This window comes from Notolepis coatsorum (genome assembly GCF_963971535.1).
Source record: "Notolepis coatsorum genome assembly, chromosome: 1".
NCBI classification, from domain to species: Eukaryota; Metazoa; Chordata; class Actinopteri; order Aulopiformes; family Paralepididae; genus Notolepis; species Notolepis coatsorum.
This window is the reverse complement of record NC_140165.1, coordinates 192,001,148-192,015,449: the sequence shown is the minus strand read 5'-3', so window position 1 is coordinate 192,015,449 and position 14,302 is coordinate 192,001,148. Positions and strand designations below refer to the sequence as shown.

General features: G+C 45.4%; 1 protein-coding gene across 6 annotated transcripts in view; it reads right to left on the bottom strand.

Moving 5' to 3' along the window:
• The window catches only part of ltbp4 (latent transforming growth factor beta binding protein 4), a 219,225-nt gene that overhangs the window by 117,589 nt on the left and 87,334 nt on the right, over positions 1–14,302 (bottom strand). For all 6 annotated transcript variants that reach the window (XM_084334973.1, XM_084334977.1, XM_084334974.1 and 3 more), the window contains 3 exons: positions 10,490–10,666; positions 10,206–10,370; positions 4,221–4,520 (listed from right to left, as the gene is read on the bottom strand). In XM_084334973.1, the coding sequence (XP_084191099.1) occupies positions 4,221–4,520; positions 10,206–10,370; positions 10,490–10,666 (642 nt within the window). The remainder of the gene's footprint in view (positions 1–4,220; positions 4,521–10,205; positions 10,371–10,489; positions 10,667–14,302) is intronic.

The window sequence follows — 14,302 nt, the reverse complement described above, 5'->3', positions numbered from 1 at the left end:
CTACCCAACTCACACCAGCCCCTGTCAATCATCTGACTTCTGGATTTACTTTTTAATTTCTCTTATTTTTTGGGATTATCTCCCACAAACCTGAACGTTATTGCCATAAAACAGAACGCAGTTAGTTTCTCTACCTTTCTGTGAACGTCTTGCAAAAAACGGTGTTGCAATATGATGAAAAATGGTGGAGAAATTTACATTATAAAAAAGATGGCAGAATTCAGTACTGTATCTACAAAACCTTCTGTTTAATCATCTTCCCTTTATTCATTTGCTTAGATTTTTCAGGTCTGGTCAATTTTAGCATGGTGTTATTTACAGTCAAAGATAAACATTTTTTTAAATAGAATTGATATTCTCCTTTGGTTCATTACAATTTACTCAAGCCTAGTAACAGACACACTATTTCTGACACTGATCCATATATGTCCCTAGATTCAGATACCAAGAACATGCAAATGGACCATTTAAAAAAAAATTGTAAATGTTTATTCTACGTCCTTATGGAATGAGTGACATAAAAAAAAAAAAAGTTAAAAAAAATAAAATAAAAAAAAAAAAAATTGTGGATGGAAGAGCCGCACATTGACGGGCAAAGAGCCGCATGCGGCTCGCGAGCCGCGGGTTGGCCACCCCTGCGCTAGAGTCTGTGCAGTGTTTAGTAAGAGTCGGTGTAAGTTAGGAGTTAGACAGACAGTCTTAACAGTTCTCAAGTTCTATTCAACTATTGGCAGCAGTCCATGCCCACAGTTGTGCAGCCTGGTGGCTATTGGCATGAATGACTGGCCGAGGCGGTTTGTGACATGTCTCTGCCACCACATCTAGTTGGACCAGTTCGACTCCCACTATCGAGCTAGCCTTCCTCACCAGCTTGTTCAGTTTGTTAGTTAACATTAGGAAGTAGGGATGTCATAATATATTGATTATCGATCTGCACATTGATTTATCAATAATAATAATATATATATATATTTTTTTAAAGCTATGCCAACAGCTACCCAGGGTAAAAGCTTGTTGAACACATTCATGTTGGCTCTTTGATACAAGCTAGCTGACGGCATATAGAACATATTGCTAAGCTCTGAAACATCAAAACCAATCAGTAATGTTATGCCACTTAGAATATCATATGCAGGGTGCAATTTGTGAAAAAACTGAGAAAGGGACGTTTAAAGGCCATAACAAATTATATATAGTTAAGTCAAGTCAACTCAAGTCAAGAGTTTTAATTGTCACGGCATACAGGTATACAATGAAATGCGGGTGGTCTTGCCCGCAACGATGTGCAATACAGTGGTACATATAATAGAATCAAAAGAAGGAAACAACATTGTGCAGTAACAGGTAGCAGGTAACATGGAGTGACATCTCGGTATCTGTACATAGTTATTTACAGAGCATATGGGACATGCTAGTTAGCTTTGGTAGTGCAATACACTGTTCCTGTTATTCTAATTTAAAGTGTCCTTTCCTTTGGCCATAAGTGTGCGTGTGTGCGACATGAGTGTGTGCCCGCTCATGTTAAAGTGTTAAGTGGCTGCTCGTGTGTGAGCGTGCACAGTGTGCGTGTCGTGTGTGTGTTCATGTGTGCTTGTGTGTGGACAGTTCAAGTGTATATCTCATGAAACGATGCAGCAGAATGTAATTTTCTGTTTAGTTTGTTTGTTATTAAAACATTTCTAATCTAAAGGGATTTGCCCTTAAGCACTTGCAAAGAGATTAATTAAACATATTCTCTACACAGTCTATGTTTTACTTTCAAATAGATGCTTTCTTAAATATAATGCAATAGTTTGCTGTTCCCCTTTCATCTTGTAGGGGATACCAAATACAGGCAAATATCTTAGCTACTGTTACTGTGTCCAAGATAAACTCCGCTACTGTCTGCTTTAGGAAATTACCTCCAGAAATTAAAACAGCATTACCCTCCAGTCAGCAAGGATAACATGTATCAGGATTAGGCTACATGTTCCCGAACAATAAAAACCCTTCGGGTAGTGTGCCTTTTTCAGTGAGATACGGGAGAAACAATGGGTCTCATTCCCGAACGGATTTACGACAACAAATTTGCTCTCAGGCAAATTTCTGCCAATTTAAGACATATTAGGGCTAGTAGCGCGATTCCCCAAATGTTCCTGAGATCGGATTTGGCCGTGGCTGAGAGCAGAATTTAAGAGTGCTGAGGAGCACACTTATGATTGATTGACTGATTGAAAATGTTATTAACTTGACAGACTGTGTTCTCCATGTTCTTAATGGCTTTATTTGGGAGGAATCATAGTGATTCCTTCATGTCAACGCTACAGGCCTCCTTGGAATTAATTACTTAATCATAATTAAAATAAATAATTTATAACAATATTTGTACGATAAGAAATTACGTTTGATGTCGGAAAAATAAATAATATGGATTCATCTGATCACAGGGCAGCTGGATTAACCATATCTGAACCAGCTATTTTAGACAAATGTATAATTACTTTAATTACTCAGATATTCAAACACAATTATGCCATTATTGTGAAATGATTGAAAATAATAATTATTTAATGCCTTCTGTGGAATTTGTATTTCTTATTTGTTACATATCTGTTTTAATGATTAATTATACATTTGAAAGAATGCAGGTCAACATGCAATATATCCCATTGATTGGTATACAATGGGACAGACCTTTGTTTGATCTAGCTATAAACCTGCATTCCTTCGAATATATCATTAATCAATTAAACTGATATTGAAATACACTATGTAGCCTATACACCAACACTGAAATGACAGTGGATAAATAAATAAATAAGTACTAAAGCTAATCACGTAGAAATAGACTGCATTAATATTCCATAAATCTTGTGTGCGCCAGTATAGCCTATGTGTCTAATGAATGAATAGTAGGCTTATATTATTCTAATTACTTGTTTCATTAGGATTTAGTAGATACTATACGCGGACTGGTGGACTGTATCTGCAATATCCTAATAAAACAAGTCATAGAATAATATAAGCCTATACTGCGTTCATTCATTACGCGCGTAGGCTATACAGTACTGCGCGTGTGTGTGCGTGTGCGCACGCTGCGGCAGGTGCACCACGAGCTGTACTATATATGATGACAATACATTAATCTAATCTCATTTTGATCGGTCGCAAAGCGCTTCCGCATTGGGCTATTGCACGGCTGCATCATTAATTGCCTTAGTTGCCTTAGTTGCGACCCCCTCTGCGTGCCCCCCTGTCTCCGGAGGTCTCGTAGTGGTGACCGGAGTGCCGGATGTTCCGCGATGATGTTGGGGAGTTCGCGACCCTCTCTGCGCCACCCCCTATCTCCCTGTCTCCGGCTGTCCCTGAGCAACGACCGGAGTGTTGAATGTCCCGTGACTAAGACGGGGAGGACGTGACCCTCTTTGCGCCGCCCCTGTGCCTCAAATAGATCCGCTATCAACTCTATCTTTAATCTTTCAAAATGTTCAGTTGCTATCGCTATTAGCTCTATCTTTAATTTTTCAAAATGTACAGTTGCTATTGCATGCACTCATCTGTGTTTCACCACACACATGAGTGCATGCTTACCAACTGTCCGTCTGCAACACTACTATCACCAACATCTAAGAAGGGAGATCCCCCCTTGAATGGCCCTTCTAAGGTTTCTCTCCTCCACACTGCCTGTGGAGCTTTTTTCCCTATTGTTAGGTTTTAGTGAGTTTTTCCTTACCTTCGCGTGGGGTATGTCTGGGAGTGCTTGCATTCTTTCATTTATTTGCATTAATCTAAAAATGTTTGGACCTTATGGTGTTCTTGTTCTGTTCTTGACTTATTGTTATTTTTTCTTCTTGACTTGTTTAAAGAAGACCTGTACGGCCCATGGGGACATTAACGTGTGTTGTCGGGCCCTATAAATAAATTTGATTTGATTTGACTTATAAGGAGCTCTGGAGGCGTTGTTTTGTATGCAAATGACCTGAGCAGGGATGCGCGTTCATGTTTCAGAATGCATCTCAGCTGTGATAGTTTGAGCCACCTAAGACATCTTCCCCACACGTTGGGGACTCAGAGTGAACTTGTCGTCGATTCTGTCTCAGTCGGTTCCAAGATAAGTCTTCCAAGAGAACTCTTTGGAAAATATTCGGGAATGAGACCCATTGTCAAAGGAATTAGTGCCAAAAGACAGTTGGATTGGTGAATTCACTATGTCAATCATCACTTTACAAATGATCAGTTACCTTGAGCTGACCCTGGCTGTTGAGGTCTCGTGGGGAGCAAGCCAGTAGCTGATGGTGTCTGAGGTTTGGCTTGGGTGGTAGCAGAACCACTACTAGTTGAGCCATGACTTGGAACAGAACTAGCTGACCCATAAACAGTAGAAGAACCAGCGCTGGTTGAGCCAGAACTTGCTGAAGCTCCACTGGTCTGTTTACTAGTAGTGTGTCCAGTACTAGCTTGTCTACTAGTAGTGTGTCCAGTGGTGGAGGGCTTCTGCTGTGGCCGAGTCGTCACACCGCTGCTAGGCCGACTGGAAGAGGCTGTAGATGGATGAAAAAATTAACACATTCATTGGATGAATAAATTACGATATTGGCTTGAATACAAACGTTTTTATCGACGAGAATTACACCTGAAAAAGTGAGGTCATCTTATATTCACAGACTAGTTTGGAGGTGTCACGGAAAAGAAAGTTAAACTTTGGAGCGATATTTATGTTCAGTATCTATGGATTCCTTGTGATCTCTAGTTTCATATGATACCACTGGCATGATGAAGTGGAAAATATGGAAATAAGACGTTTGTGCTATCCTTGATCATTTTAGGATTCATGACTTGTTGTAACATGTACTGTATTTTAATAATTGTCAAATAAAATATGATCAATGGACCTCATTCTCGAACGGACTTATGAGAAGGTTACCAACTAATTTCTTTGTAACTCGATTTAGGAACTTTTTTGGCATTCTCGAACGGTTTCTTTTCGTAAATTCGTAGCTACGAACAGAATTTACAAACTCGAAAAGGCAGTCGTAGGTCGGACAGATGTGGTGTGCGCCCGTGTTTTTAGCGGCTTCATTTGGGAGAAATCCTTGGGGATTGTGTTCAGTTCGACTCTACAGACATCCTCGGAATTAAATAATTATAATGATAATAAATACAACAATATTTGTATCATTAACAATTACGTTTTATATTCATAGTCATGACTCAACGAACCATGTCTGAAAATAAATAAATAAATAAATAAGAACTAAACCCAATCACGCGTATATAGCTATAGTGGAATAGACTGTATTGATATTGTGAGGTTCGCCTGTTCCCTGGACCTTTAATTCCCTGTCTCCTCACCTCACCAGCCCCCACCCTTGCGTTGTTGATTTATTGCATTCCCTGCCTCGCTCCGTTCCTTTAAGGTACTGTGAGGATTCTGTGTTGATTGGTCCGTGCCGAACACACACTTCTAAGTCAAGTATCAATTACCATCACGCACCTGATGTGTGTTCTAATTAGCGCCCCAGAGGGCTTTAAATACCTGGACTTCCCCTTCAGTCCTCGTCGGGTCGTTCTTTATTCTCTATTCCGTATCCTTATCTTATCTGTATCTGTATGCTGGTTCGTCTCCGGCGTGAGACGAGGTGCCAGCCATCGCCACCTGTCGCCGTTTGCCTGGAGTGGGACACAGCCGGTGCGCTCTCTAATTCTCTACGGGAGGTTTTCCTGTGTCCCACTCCAGACGTCTAGCTGGTGCGCTACTACTCCAGACGCACATCGCTCCCTATCCTACGGGGGGATGCGCGCTCTTCAAGCCGACGCGCCCCACTCCAGACGTCTAGCTGGCGCGCTACTACTCCAGACGCACATCGCTCCCTATCCTACGGGGGGATGCGCGCTCTTCAAGCCGACGCGCCCCACTCCAGACGTCTAGCTGGCGCGTTACTACTCCAGACGCACATCGCTCCCTACCCTACGGGGGGATGCGCGCTCTTCAAGCCGACGCGCCCCACTCCAGACCCCCGAGCCGGCGCGCTCTTCGAGCCGGCGCGCTCTTCTCCAGACGCGCTCCACTCCAGACCCCCGAGCCGGCGCGCTCTTCTAGCCGGCGCGCTACTACTCCAGACGCGCTCCTACCCCAGACGCGCTCCACTCCAGACCCCCGAGCCGGCGCGCTCTTCTAGCCGGCGCGCTACTACCCCAGACGCGCTACTACTCCAGACGCGCTCCTACTCCAGACGCGTTCCCACTCCAGACGCGCATCGCTTCCTAATCCTCTACGGGAGGATGCGTCTCTTCGCTTCCAAGGAGGATCTCCTTGCCAGGCCTCCATCGTCTGAACCCTGCCATCCCTGTAAGCAGCTCTAGCCCTCGCCCTGTCCAAGGCCTTAACCCTGTTTTTTCTGTCCCTGTCTCCAGCCCGCCTCCGCGGGCCTCTGTCCCTGTTCCCCTCTCCAGTGCCCCTGTTCCTGCCCTGTCCTTTGCCCTGGCCCAGTCCTTTAGCCTTAGCCCCTTAGCCTGCTCGCCTCTTAAAGGCACAGTGCCAATTTTCCCTAATTCTTGTTTCCAGTATTTTGTGTTCTCCCTTAAAGGGACAGTGCCGCTTTTTGTTTGTATTCAATAAATGCCCTGTTCTTGGCTTACTCTCATACCTGTCTTGTGTTGTGCGATTGGGGTCGGTTACAAACCATAACAGTACGACCCGACCGGTCGACGACCCCAGCCAGCACAGACAGTGTATGTTGAGTTTGTCCTTTGTTAGCTCCCCTGTTAGCCTGTTAGTCTCCCCTGTTGGCTTCTTTGTTATCTCCCCTGTTAGCTCCCCTGTTAGCCTGTTAGCTCCCCTGTTAGCCTTTGTTAGTTCCCCTGTTGACTCCCCTGTTAGCTTACCTGTTAGCTCCCCTGTTTAGCCTGTTAGTCTCCCCTGTTAGCCTCGTTAGCTCCCCTGCAGCTTGCCAGGCCTCTACTACCAGCTTGGCCCCAGTCTGCTAGCTTAGCCCCGGCTGCTAGCACAGCCTCTATGTTAATGCAGCCCTTGCAGCTAGCATAGGCCCTGTAGCTAGCCATGCCCAGGCAGCTAACCCGGTCCCTCTGCTTGGCCTCCACTTTTTGTGTAGTTTTCCCCACTGCTAGGACTGCCCCTTCAGCTAGCAAGGTCAGTTTTCTCCCACTGCTAGGACTGCCCCTTCAGCTAGCAAGGTCAGTTTCCCCGCTGCTAGGACTGCCCTTTCAGCTAGCAAGGTCAGTTTTCCCACTGCTAGGACTGCCCCTTCAGCTAGCAAGGTCAGTCTTCCCCGCTGCTAGGACTGCCCTTTCAGCTAGCTAGGTCAGTTTTCCCCACTGCTAGGACTGCCCCTTCAGCTAGCAAGGTCAGTTTCCCCACTGCTAGGACTGCCCCTTCAGCTAGCAAGGTCAGTTTTCTCCCACTGCTAGGACTGCCCCTTCAGCTAGCAAGGTCAGTTTCCCCGCTGCTAGGACTGCCCTTTCAGCTAGCAAGGTCAGTTTTCCCACTGCTAGGACTGCCCCTTCAGCTAGCAAGGTCAGTTTTCCCCACTGCTAGGACTGCCCCTTCAGCTAGCAAGGTCAGTTTTCCCCACAGCTAGGACTGTCCTTCCAGCTAGCTTGTTCTCTCATGCTGGTCCAGCCCTGTCTGCTAGCCTAGCTCCGGCGGCTAGCGCAGCCTCTATGTTAATGTAGCAGTACAGCTAGCATAGGCCCTGTAGCTAGCAGTGCCCTGGCAGCTACCCTGTCCCTCTGCTAGCCCCACTTTTGGTGTAGCTTCCCTGCTAGCATGGCCCAGTTTTTTTTGTTTGTTGCCTTGTCATGTCCCCTGCCCCTCTGTCTGTATTTTTGGGTCGCCCGGTGGCTCCCGTGGAGGGGGGGGGTACTGTGAGGTTCGCCTGTTCCCTGGACCTTTAATTCCCTGTCTCCTCACCTCACCAGCCCCCACCCTCGCGTTGTTGATTTATTGCATTCCCTGCCTCGCTCCGTTCCTTTAAGGTACTGTGAGGATTCTGTGTTGATTGGTCCGTGCCGAACACACACTTCTAAGTCAAGTATCAATTACCATCACGCACCTGATGTGTGTTCTAATTAGCGCCCCAGAGGGCTTTAAATACCTGGACTTCCCCTTCAGTCCTCGTCGGGTCGTTCTTTATTCTCTATTCCGTATCCTTATCTTATCTGTATCTGTATGCTGGTTCGTCTCCGGCGTGAGACGAGGTGCCAGCCATCGCCACCTGTCGCCGTTTGCCTGGAGTGGGACACAGCCGGTGCGCTCTCTAATTCTCTACGGGAGGTTTTCCTGTGTCCCACTCCAGACGTCTAGCTGGCGCGCTACTACTCCAGACGCACATCGCTCCCTATCCTACGGGGGGATGCGCGCTCTTCAAGCCGACGCGCCCCACTCCAGACGTCTAGCTGGCGCGCTACTACTCCAGACGCACATCGCTCCCTATCCTACGGGGGGATGCGCGCTCTTCAAGCCGACGCGCCCCACTCCAGACGTCTAGCTGGCGTGCTACTACTCCAGACGCACATCGCTCCCTACCCTACGGGGGGATGCGCGCTCTTCAAGCCGACGCGCCCCACTCCAGACGTCTAGCTGGCGCGCTACTACTCCAGACGCACATCGCTCCCTATCCTACGGGGGGATGCGCGCTCTTCAAGCCGACGCGCCCCACTCCAGACGTCTAGCTGGCGCGCTACTACTCCAGACGCACATCGCTCCCTATCCTACGGGGGGATGCGCGCTCTTCAAGCCGACGCGCCCCACTCCAGACCCCCGAGCCGGCGCGCTCTTTGAGCCGGCGCGCTCTTCTCCAGACGCGCTTCACTCCAGACCCCCGAGCCGGCGCGCTCTTCTAGCCGGCGCGCTACTACTCCAGACGCGCTCCTACCCCAGACGCGCTCCACTCCAGACCCCCGAGCCGGCGCGCTCTTCTAGCCGGCGCGCTATTACCCCAGACGCGCTACTACTCCAGACGCGCTCCTACTCCAGACGCGTTCCCACTCCAGACGCGCATCGCTTCCTAATCCTCTACGGGAGGATGCGTCTCTTCGCTTCCAAGGAGGATCTCCTTGCCAGGCCTCCGTCGTCTGAACCCTGCCATCCCTGTAAGCAGCTCTAGCCCTCGCCCTGTCCAAGGCCTTAACCCTGTTTTTTCTGTCCCTGTCTCCAGCCCGCCTCCGCGGGCCTCTGTCCCTGTTCCCCTCTCCAGTGCCCCTGTTCCTGCCCTGTCCTTTGCCCTGGCCCAGTCCTTTAGCCTTAGCCCCTTAGCCTGCTCGCCTCTTAAAGGCACAGTGCCAATTTTCCCTAATTCTTGTTTCCAGTATTTTGTGTTCTCCCTTAAAGGGACAGTGCCGCTTTTTGTTTGTATTCAATAAATGCCCTGTTCTTGGCTTACTCTCATACCTGTCTTGTGTTGTGCGATTGGGGTCGGTTACAAACCATAACAGATATTCCATATAGCGTCTTGTTCTCTATTATTTATGTGTGTGTGTGAGCTGAGTGCATCTGCCTTATGCATCATCACCAAACCGTTTCTCCACTGGCTCTTAGATGTGCGTTCTAAGCAATGTAAGAAATAAATAAAACCAACAATAAATAAAAGACGGTATATGGAATATTAATACAGTCTATTCCACTATAGCTATATCCACGTGATTGCGTTTAGTTCTTATTTATTTATTTTCGGACATGGTACGTTGAGTCATGACTATAAATGTAAAATGTAATTGTTAATGATACAAATATTGTTGTATTTATTATTATAATTATTTAATTCCGAGGATGTCTGTAGAATCGACGTGAACGGAATCACCAACTATTTATCCCAAATGAAGCCTTTTACTATTGCACTTTACTGTTACCTTTGCACTCTGGTTGGATGCCAAACTTATTTTCGTTGTATTGTACAGTATTTGTGCTGTAAAATGTGATAATTTTCATTCATGGGACCCAGCTGCGATGATTTTGGTCACCGTTTCACGTGTTCAGGAATTCGGAGGAGGATTTTCGTAAATTTGTTAGTACAAAGATAGTTACGAAGATACTTATGCACATGTTCCAGAATGAGGTCCAATGAATGTATTGACAACAGAAACGTCTTTTCAAAACAAGTACTTGCCTGTATTAGAGGTCTGTGTGTAGCTGGTAAATACCTGTATTAGAGGTCTGTGTGTAGCTGGTAAATACCTGTATTAGAGGTCTGTGTGTAGCTGGTAAATACCTGTATTAGAAGTCTGTGTATGGCTGGTAGATCCAGTCCCAGTGGTCTGTGCTACCAGGGGCGCGCCTCCAGAGGGCAGGTGTTCAGCTACTCTCTGGGTGAACTGGAGCGCTGAGGCTGAGTAGTGGTAGCCAGGCCCTGCTGGACAGATCTCCTTAAATGCAACTAGAGAGAGAGAGAGATATATATATATATATATATTGTATTGTTATCTATTGTTGTACAAATTCCTTGTACTGTGCAAATATACTAAATAAACCTCATTGTGATCTATTTTTACTTACCTGATCCAAAGTAAGGGCAGCGCTGACAGCTGGCTCCCCAGGCCTTGCCCACACGGCTGCAGCAACATATCTGTTTGGTGATGTTTCTGAGGATGGGAAGGGAGCAGGAAGATGGACCCAGACCTGCACCCAACACCCTGTAACACTGACCCTTCACCTCAGATATCACACTCTGGGCTGGGAGGAGAGGAGAGCAGAGGTCAGGCAAAATGTTAAAGTGACAGGGCCATGGCCTTACGAAGACATGCATCTATAAGTCCAACAGAAGACTGGAATGGAGATGAGGCCACACATGCAGAATGCTCCCATGATCAGCCCCTTCGGAAACACCAGACTCTTCAGAAACACCAGCCTGTTCAGAAACAAAAGCCCCTTCAGAAACAACAGCCTGTTCAGAAACAACAGCCCCTTCAGAAACACCAGCCCGTTCAGAAACACCAGCCCGTTCAGAAACACCAGCCCGTTCAGAAACACCAGCCCGTTCAGAAACACCAGCCCGTTCAGAAACACCAGCCTGTTCAGAAACACCAGCCCGTTCAGAAACACCAGCCCGTTCAGAAACACCAGCCTGTTAACAAACACCAAATATCACCACACAAGATAAAACCCTTACTAATTTTTTTTTGCTAAATATTATTTAATTAGTTATATATTAAAATATTAAATCCTTACCAAACCTGTTTTTTTTAGCAGAATATATTTGCATTAGTTATATATTAATACAAGATAAAACCCTTGCTAATCTTGTCCTTTTTAGCAGAATATCTTTTCACTAGTTAGGGTGTAAAGGTAAACGTATCCGTACCGAACCGAACCGTTTCAGTGTGTACCGTACCGTACCGAACAGCTGTGTAGTGTACCGAACGAATACAACGGTATGTTAACCACTAACGACCGCCCACCGGGGGCAGTTGTTTTTCACAATCTAATATAATAATAATAATTTTTTTTTAAATGTTTTACAAGTCGATTAATAATTTCAATATAGAATATTCGTTGACAGCCTAGTTACTGCACACTACATCACCCCTGAGCGGAACATGGAAAGCCAAACTTTCCCCCACTGTACCGAAAACCCGTACCAAACCTTGACTTCAAAACCGAGGTACCTGGTTTTTGTGTACCGTTACACCCCTACTAGTTATATATTAATACTAGTGGTGGGACTCAATTAAAAGTTTTTATCAAATTAATTTGAGACTTGATTGTTAATTAATCTAAATGAATCGCATTTTAAACGCATATCAATATTTGATGTGAAAAGCAAAATTTTTCAATTCAAATGGATTTTGGTATACGAGTGAATCAATGTATATACATTATACATAAGTTTAAGCAGCACAATCTTGTTTATTAGCTACTACACAGACCAACAGATCAAGGCAATTTTTTACAAAGTGCAGCAATGTTAGGAATAATATATATATAGCGCAAAGGACTCTTTTGAAAGGTAACATTCCAAAGTTTCTTACAAAATAAAGAAAAATCACTTTGAGTGCTAATTAACAAGTAATTAGCACTCAAAGTAACTCTAAGTAACAGAGGTTTGAACACACTGAAGTAAAAGTTTTGTGTACTCACATTTCTGTTTAGTGGTTGCCAGATGCCTGTTTTTAAGTTCCAGCTGAGAGGTAGGAGCTGGAAAAAATAACGGTTCCATAGCCTGAAGTCTTACTGGTCCAAAGTTTATAAAAAGGCAAATTTGTGTTTCAAGCATTTCACAAAGGTTTTTGTAATGTGCGTACCGGCATTAATTCAGCGTAATTATCCAAAATGGCCGTCCACTGCCATTCATTTCACCTCTCGAGTCAAAACAAAGGACTTGTATCACCTTCCCCCACTCTGAGAGCCCATCTGCGATCGCTTTCGGAGCAGACGCTCCTTGGCTACAACGGTGGTCAATCATATTCGTTATCAGCGGTGATTGGTCACTAGTCAGTTCAGGACTGCTCACAACCGGACGTGGTCACTCGTCTGAACGGCTTGTCAAATGACGCTGGTCGGATGTTTCATCTTGTAACTCGAGAATGGAATTACGCAATAGGTTGAGTGGGGTGACGATCGAAAGGCTGCAAATTCAACTTTCCAACAATGTATTGGTTGATTGGTGAAAACGCTAGTGATGGGAATTCTGGCTCTTTTTAGAGAGCCGGTTCTTTTAGCTCGGCTCACTAAAGAGAGCCGTCTCTTTCGGCTCCCAACCAGCTCCTCGGATTTTTTGTTGCTTAGATTAATTTATTACCAAAAAGTTAAATGAATTACTAATGTAAAAAACATAAATTATATCAAATGGTTATCATTTATATAGCTTTATTTACGTACTTAACATACTCAACATGAAGCAGAGTGCTACAAAAAATAGTGTCATAGCCTTTTGCAAAAACTGGCTCATAGAGCCCTGGGCCCTCATTTATCAACAATTCTTAGAAAGTGTTCTATCTTTGTTCTTAAGCACATAATTTAGAATGTGTGTATGCACAAAAAAAACTGGATTTATCACACGTGCGTACACAGGTCGTACGCACACCTGTCTTGATAAATATCACTTTGATCCTACGCTGCAGCTCGTGCACGGTTTTACGTATTTGCATACCAGAACCGCCCCGATTATCCATATATGGTAATGGAACACCCCCATGGGATGTGAAATAATGGACTGACCCGAGCAAACTCTGAAAGATTGTTCACAGAGGCGCTGCCGAACCAAGAAGACACAACCGGACAACCCGTGTTATGGGATAATAAATAAAATGCTGGCGGACTTGTACATGGACTTGTACATGGTCAGATATCAAGGACTCCCTAAGACCATTGCTGCAATTCTGCCTGGACAGCTCAAAATACTAATAAAGACCGTTCGTTAACCACTGTCTGTTTGGCGCGTTGGTGTGTCATTATTATAACCATGCTGGAATATGGATTGGCTACCGGGTATAATATGATGTGTGTAGAGGCATATGATACAATCTGTTTTGTTGTCGGTATTAGCTAGCCTCTATGAATTACATATAATAGCAGCCAGCCCATAGCCTACATTATGCAATAGTAACTTGCGCATATATAATAGCACATGACACAGCCCTGCGAACCCTGCACAATAAACTAACTTGATCATTAATCTAGCTGTTGTATTTTTACGCTTATGAAAACATTAAATAATATGTATAGGCTATAGGCCGTCGCTTTGCATTAATTCTCAAATGGCATTTAATGGCTATCCGACTCCTCGCTATCCTCGCGGACGGACCAGTATACCTTATATCATATCATATTGTAGCGGCCTCTGCCTGGGTCCGCTTCTAGTGGTAGTTGGGGGTGTGATTCCGTATGCGCTCCATCCAAAGAATAGTCTCCACACCTTGAGTTCCGTTATCAGATACCACAAATATCCGATTTATTTAGAATATATATGGTTACGCGGTCAGGTGGCGTAACGGAGATTGCGTTCGTCACCAACCCCGGAGCAGCTGGATTCGCCTGTTCGAATCCAGCTCACAGCTTGTATCACCAGCTTGGCTGGCCGTTCACACTAATACAATTGGCAGTATTAGAGGGTGGGAGAAGCTGGCGGGGTGGGTCCGGGTCGTTGTAAACAGCGACTCCTACAGTTCGGTCGGGGCGCCTGCTAAGCGCGGATAGGATCTAAGTGGGATAGTGTGATCCTTCCACATGCTACGCCCTCTCAGTGAGAATCCGCGCTGCCAGGTGAAAAAAAGCGGTTGATTGGCTGGACGTGTGTCGGAGGAAGCACGTGGTAGCCTCCACTCTCCCAGACCGACTGTGGGGGGTAAGTTGTCAGCGACCAGGACAGGG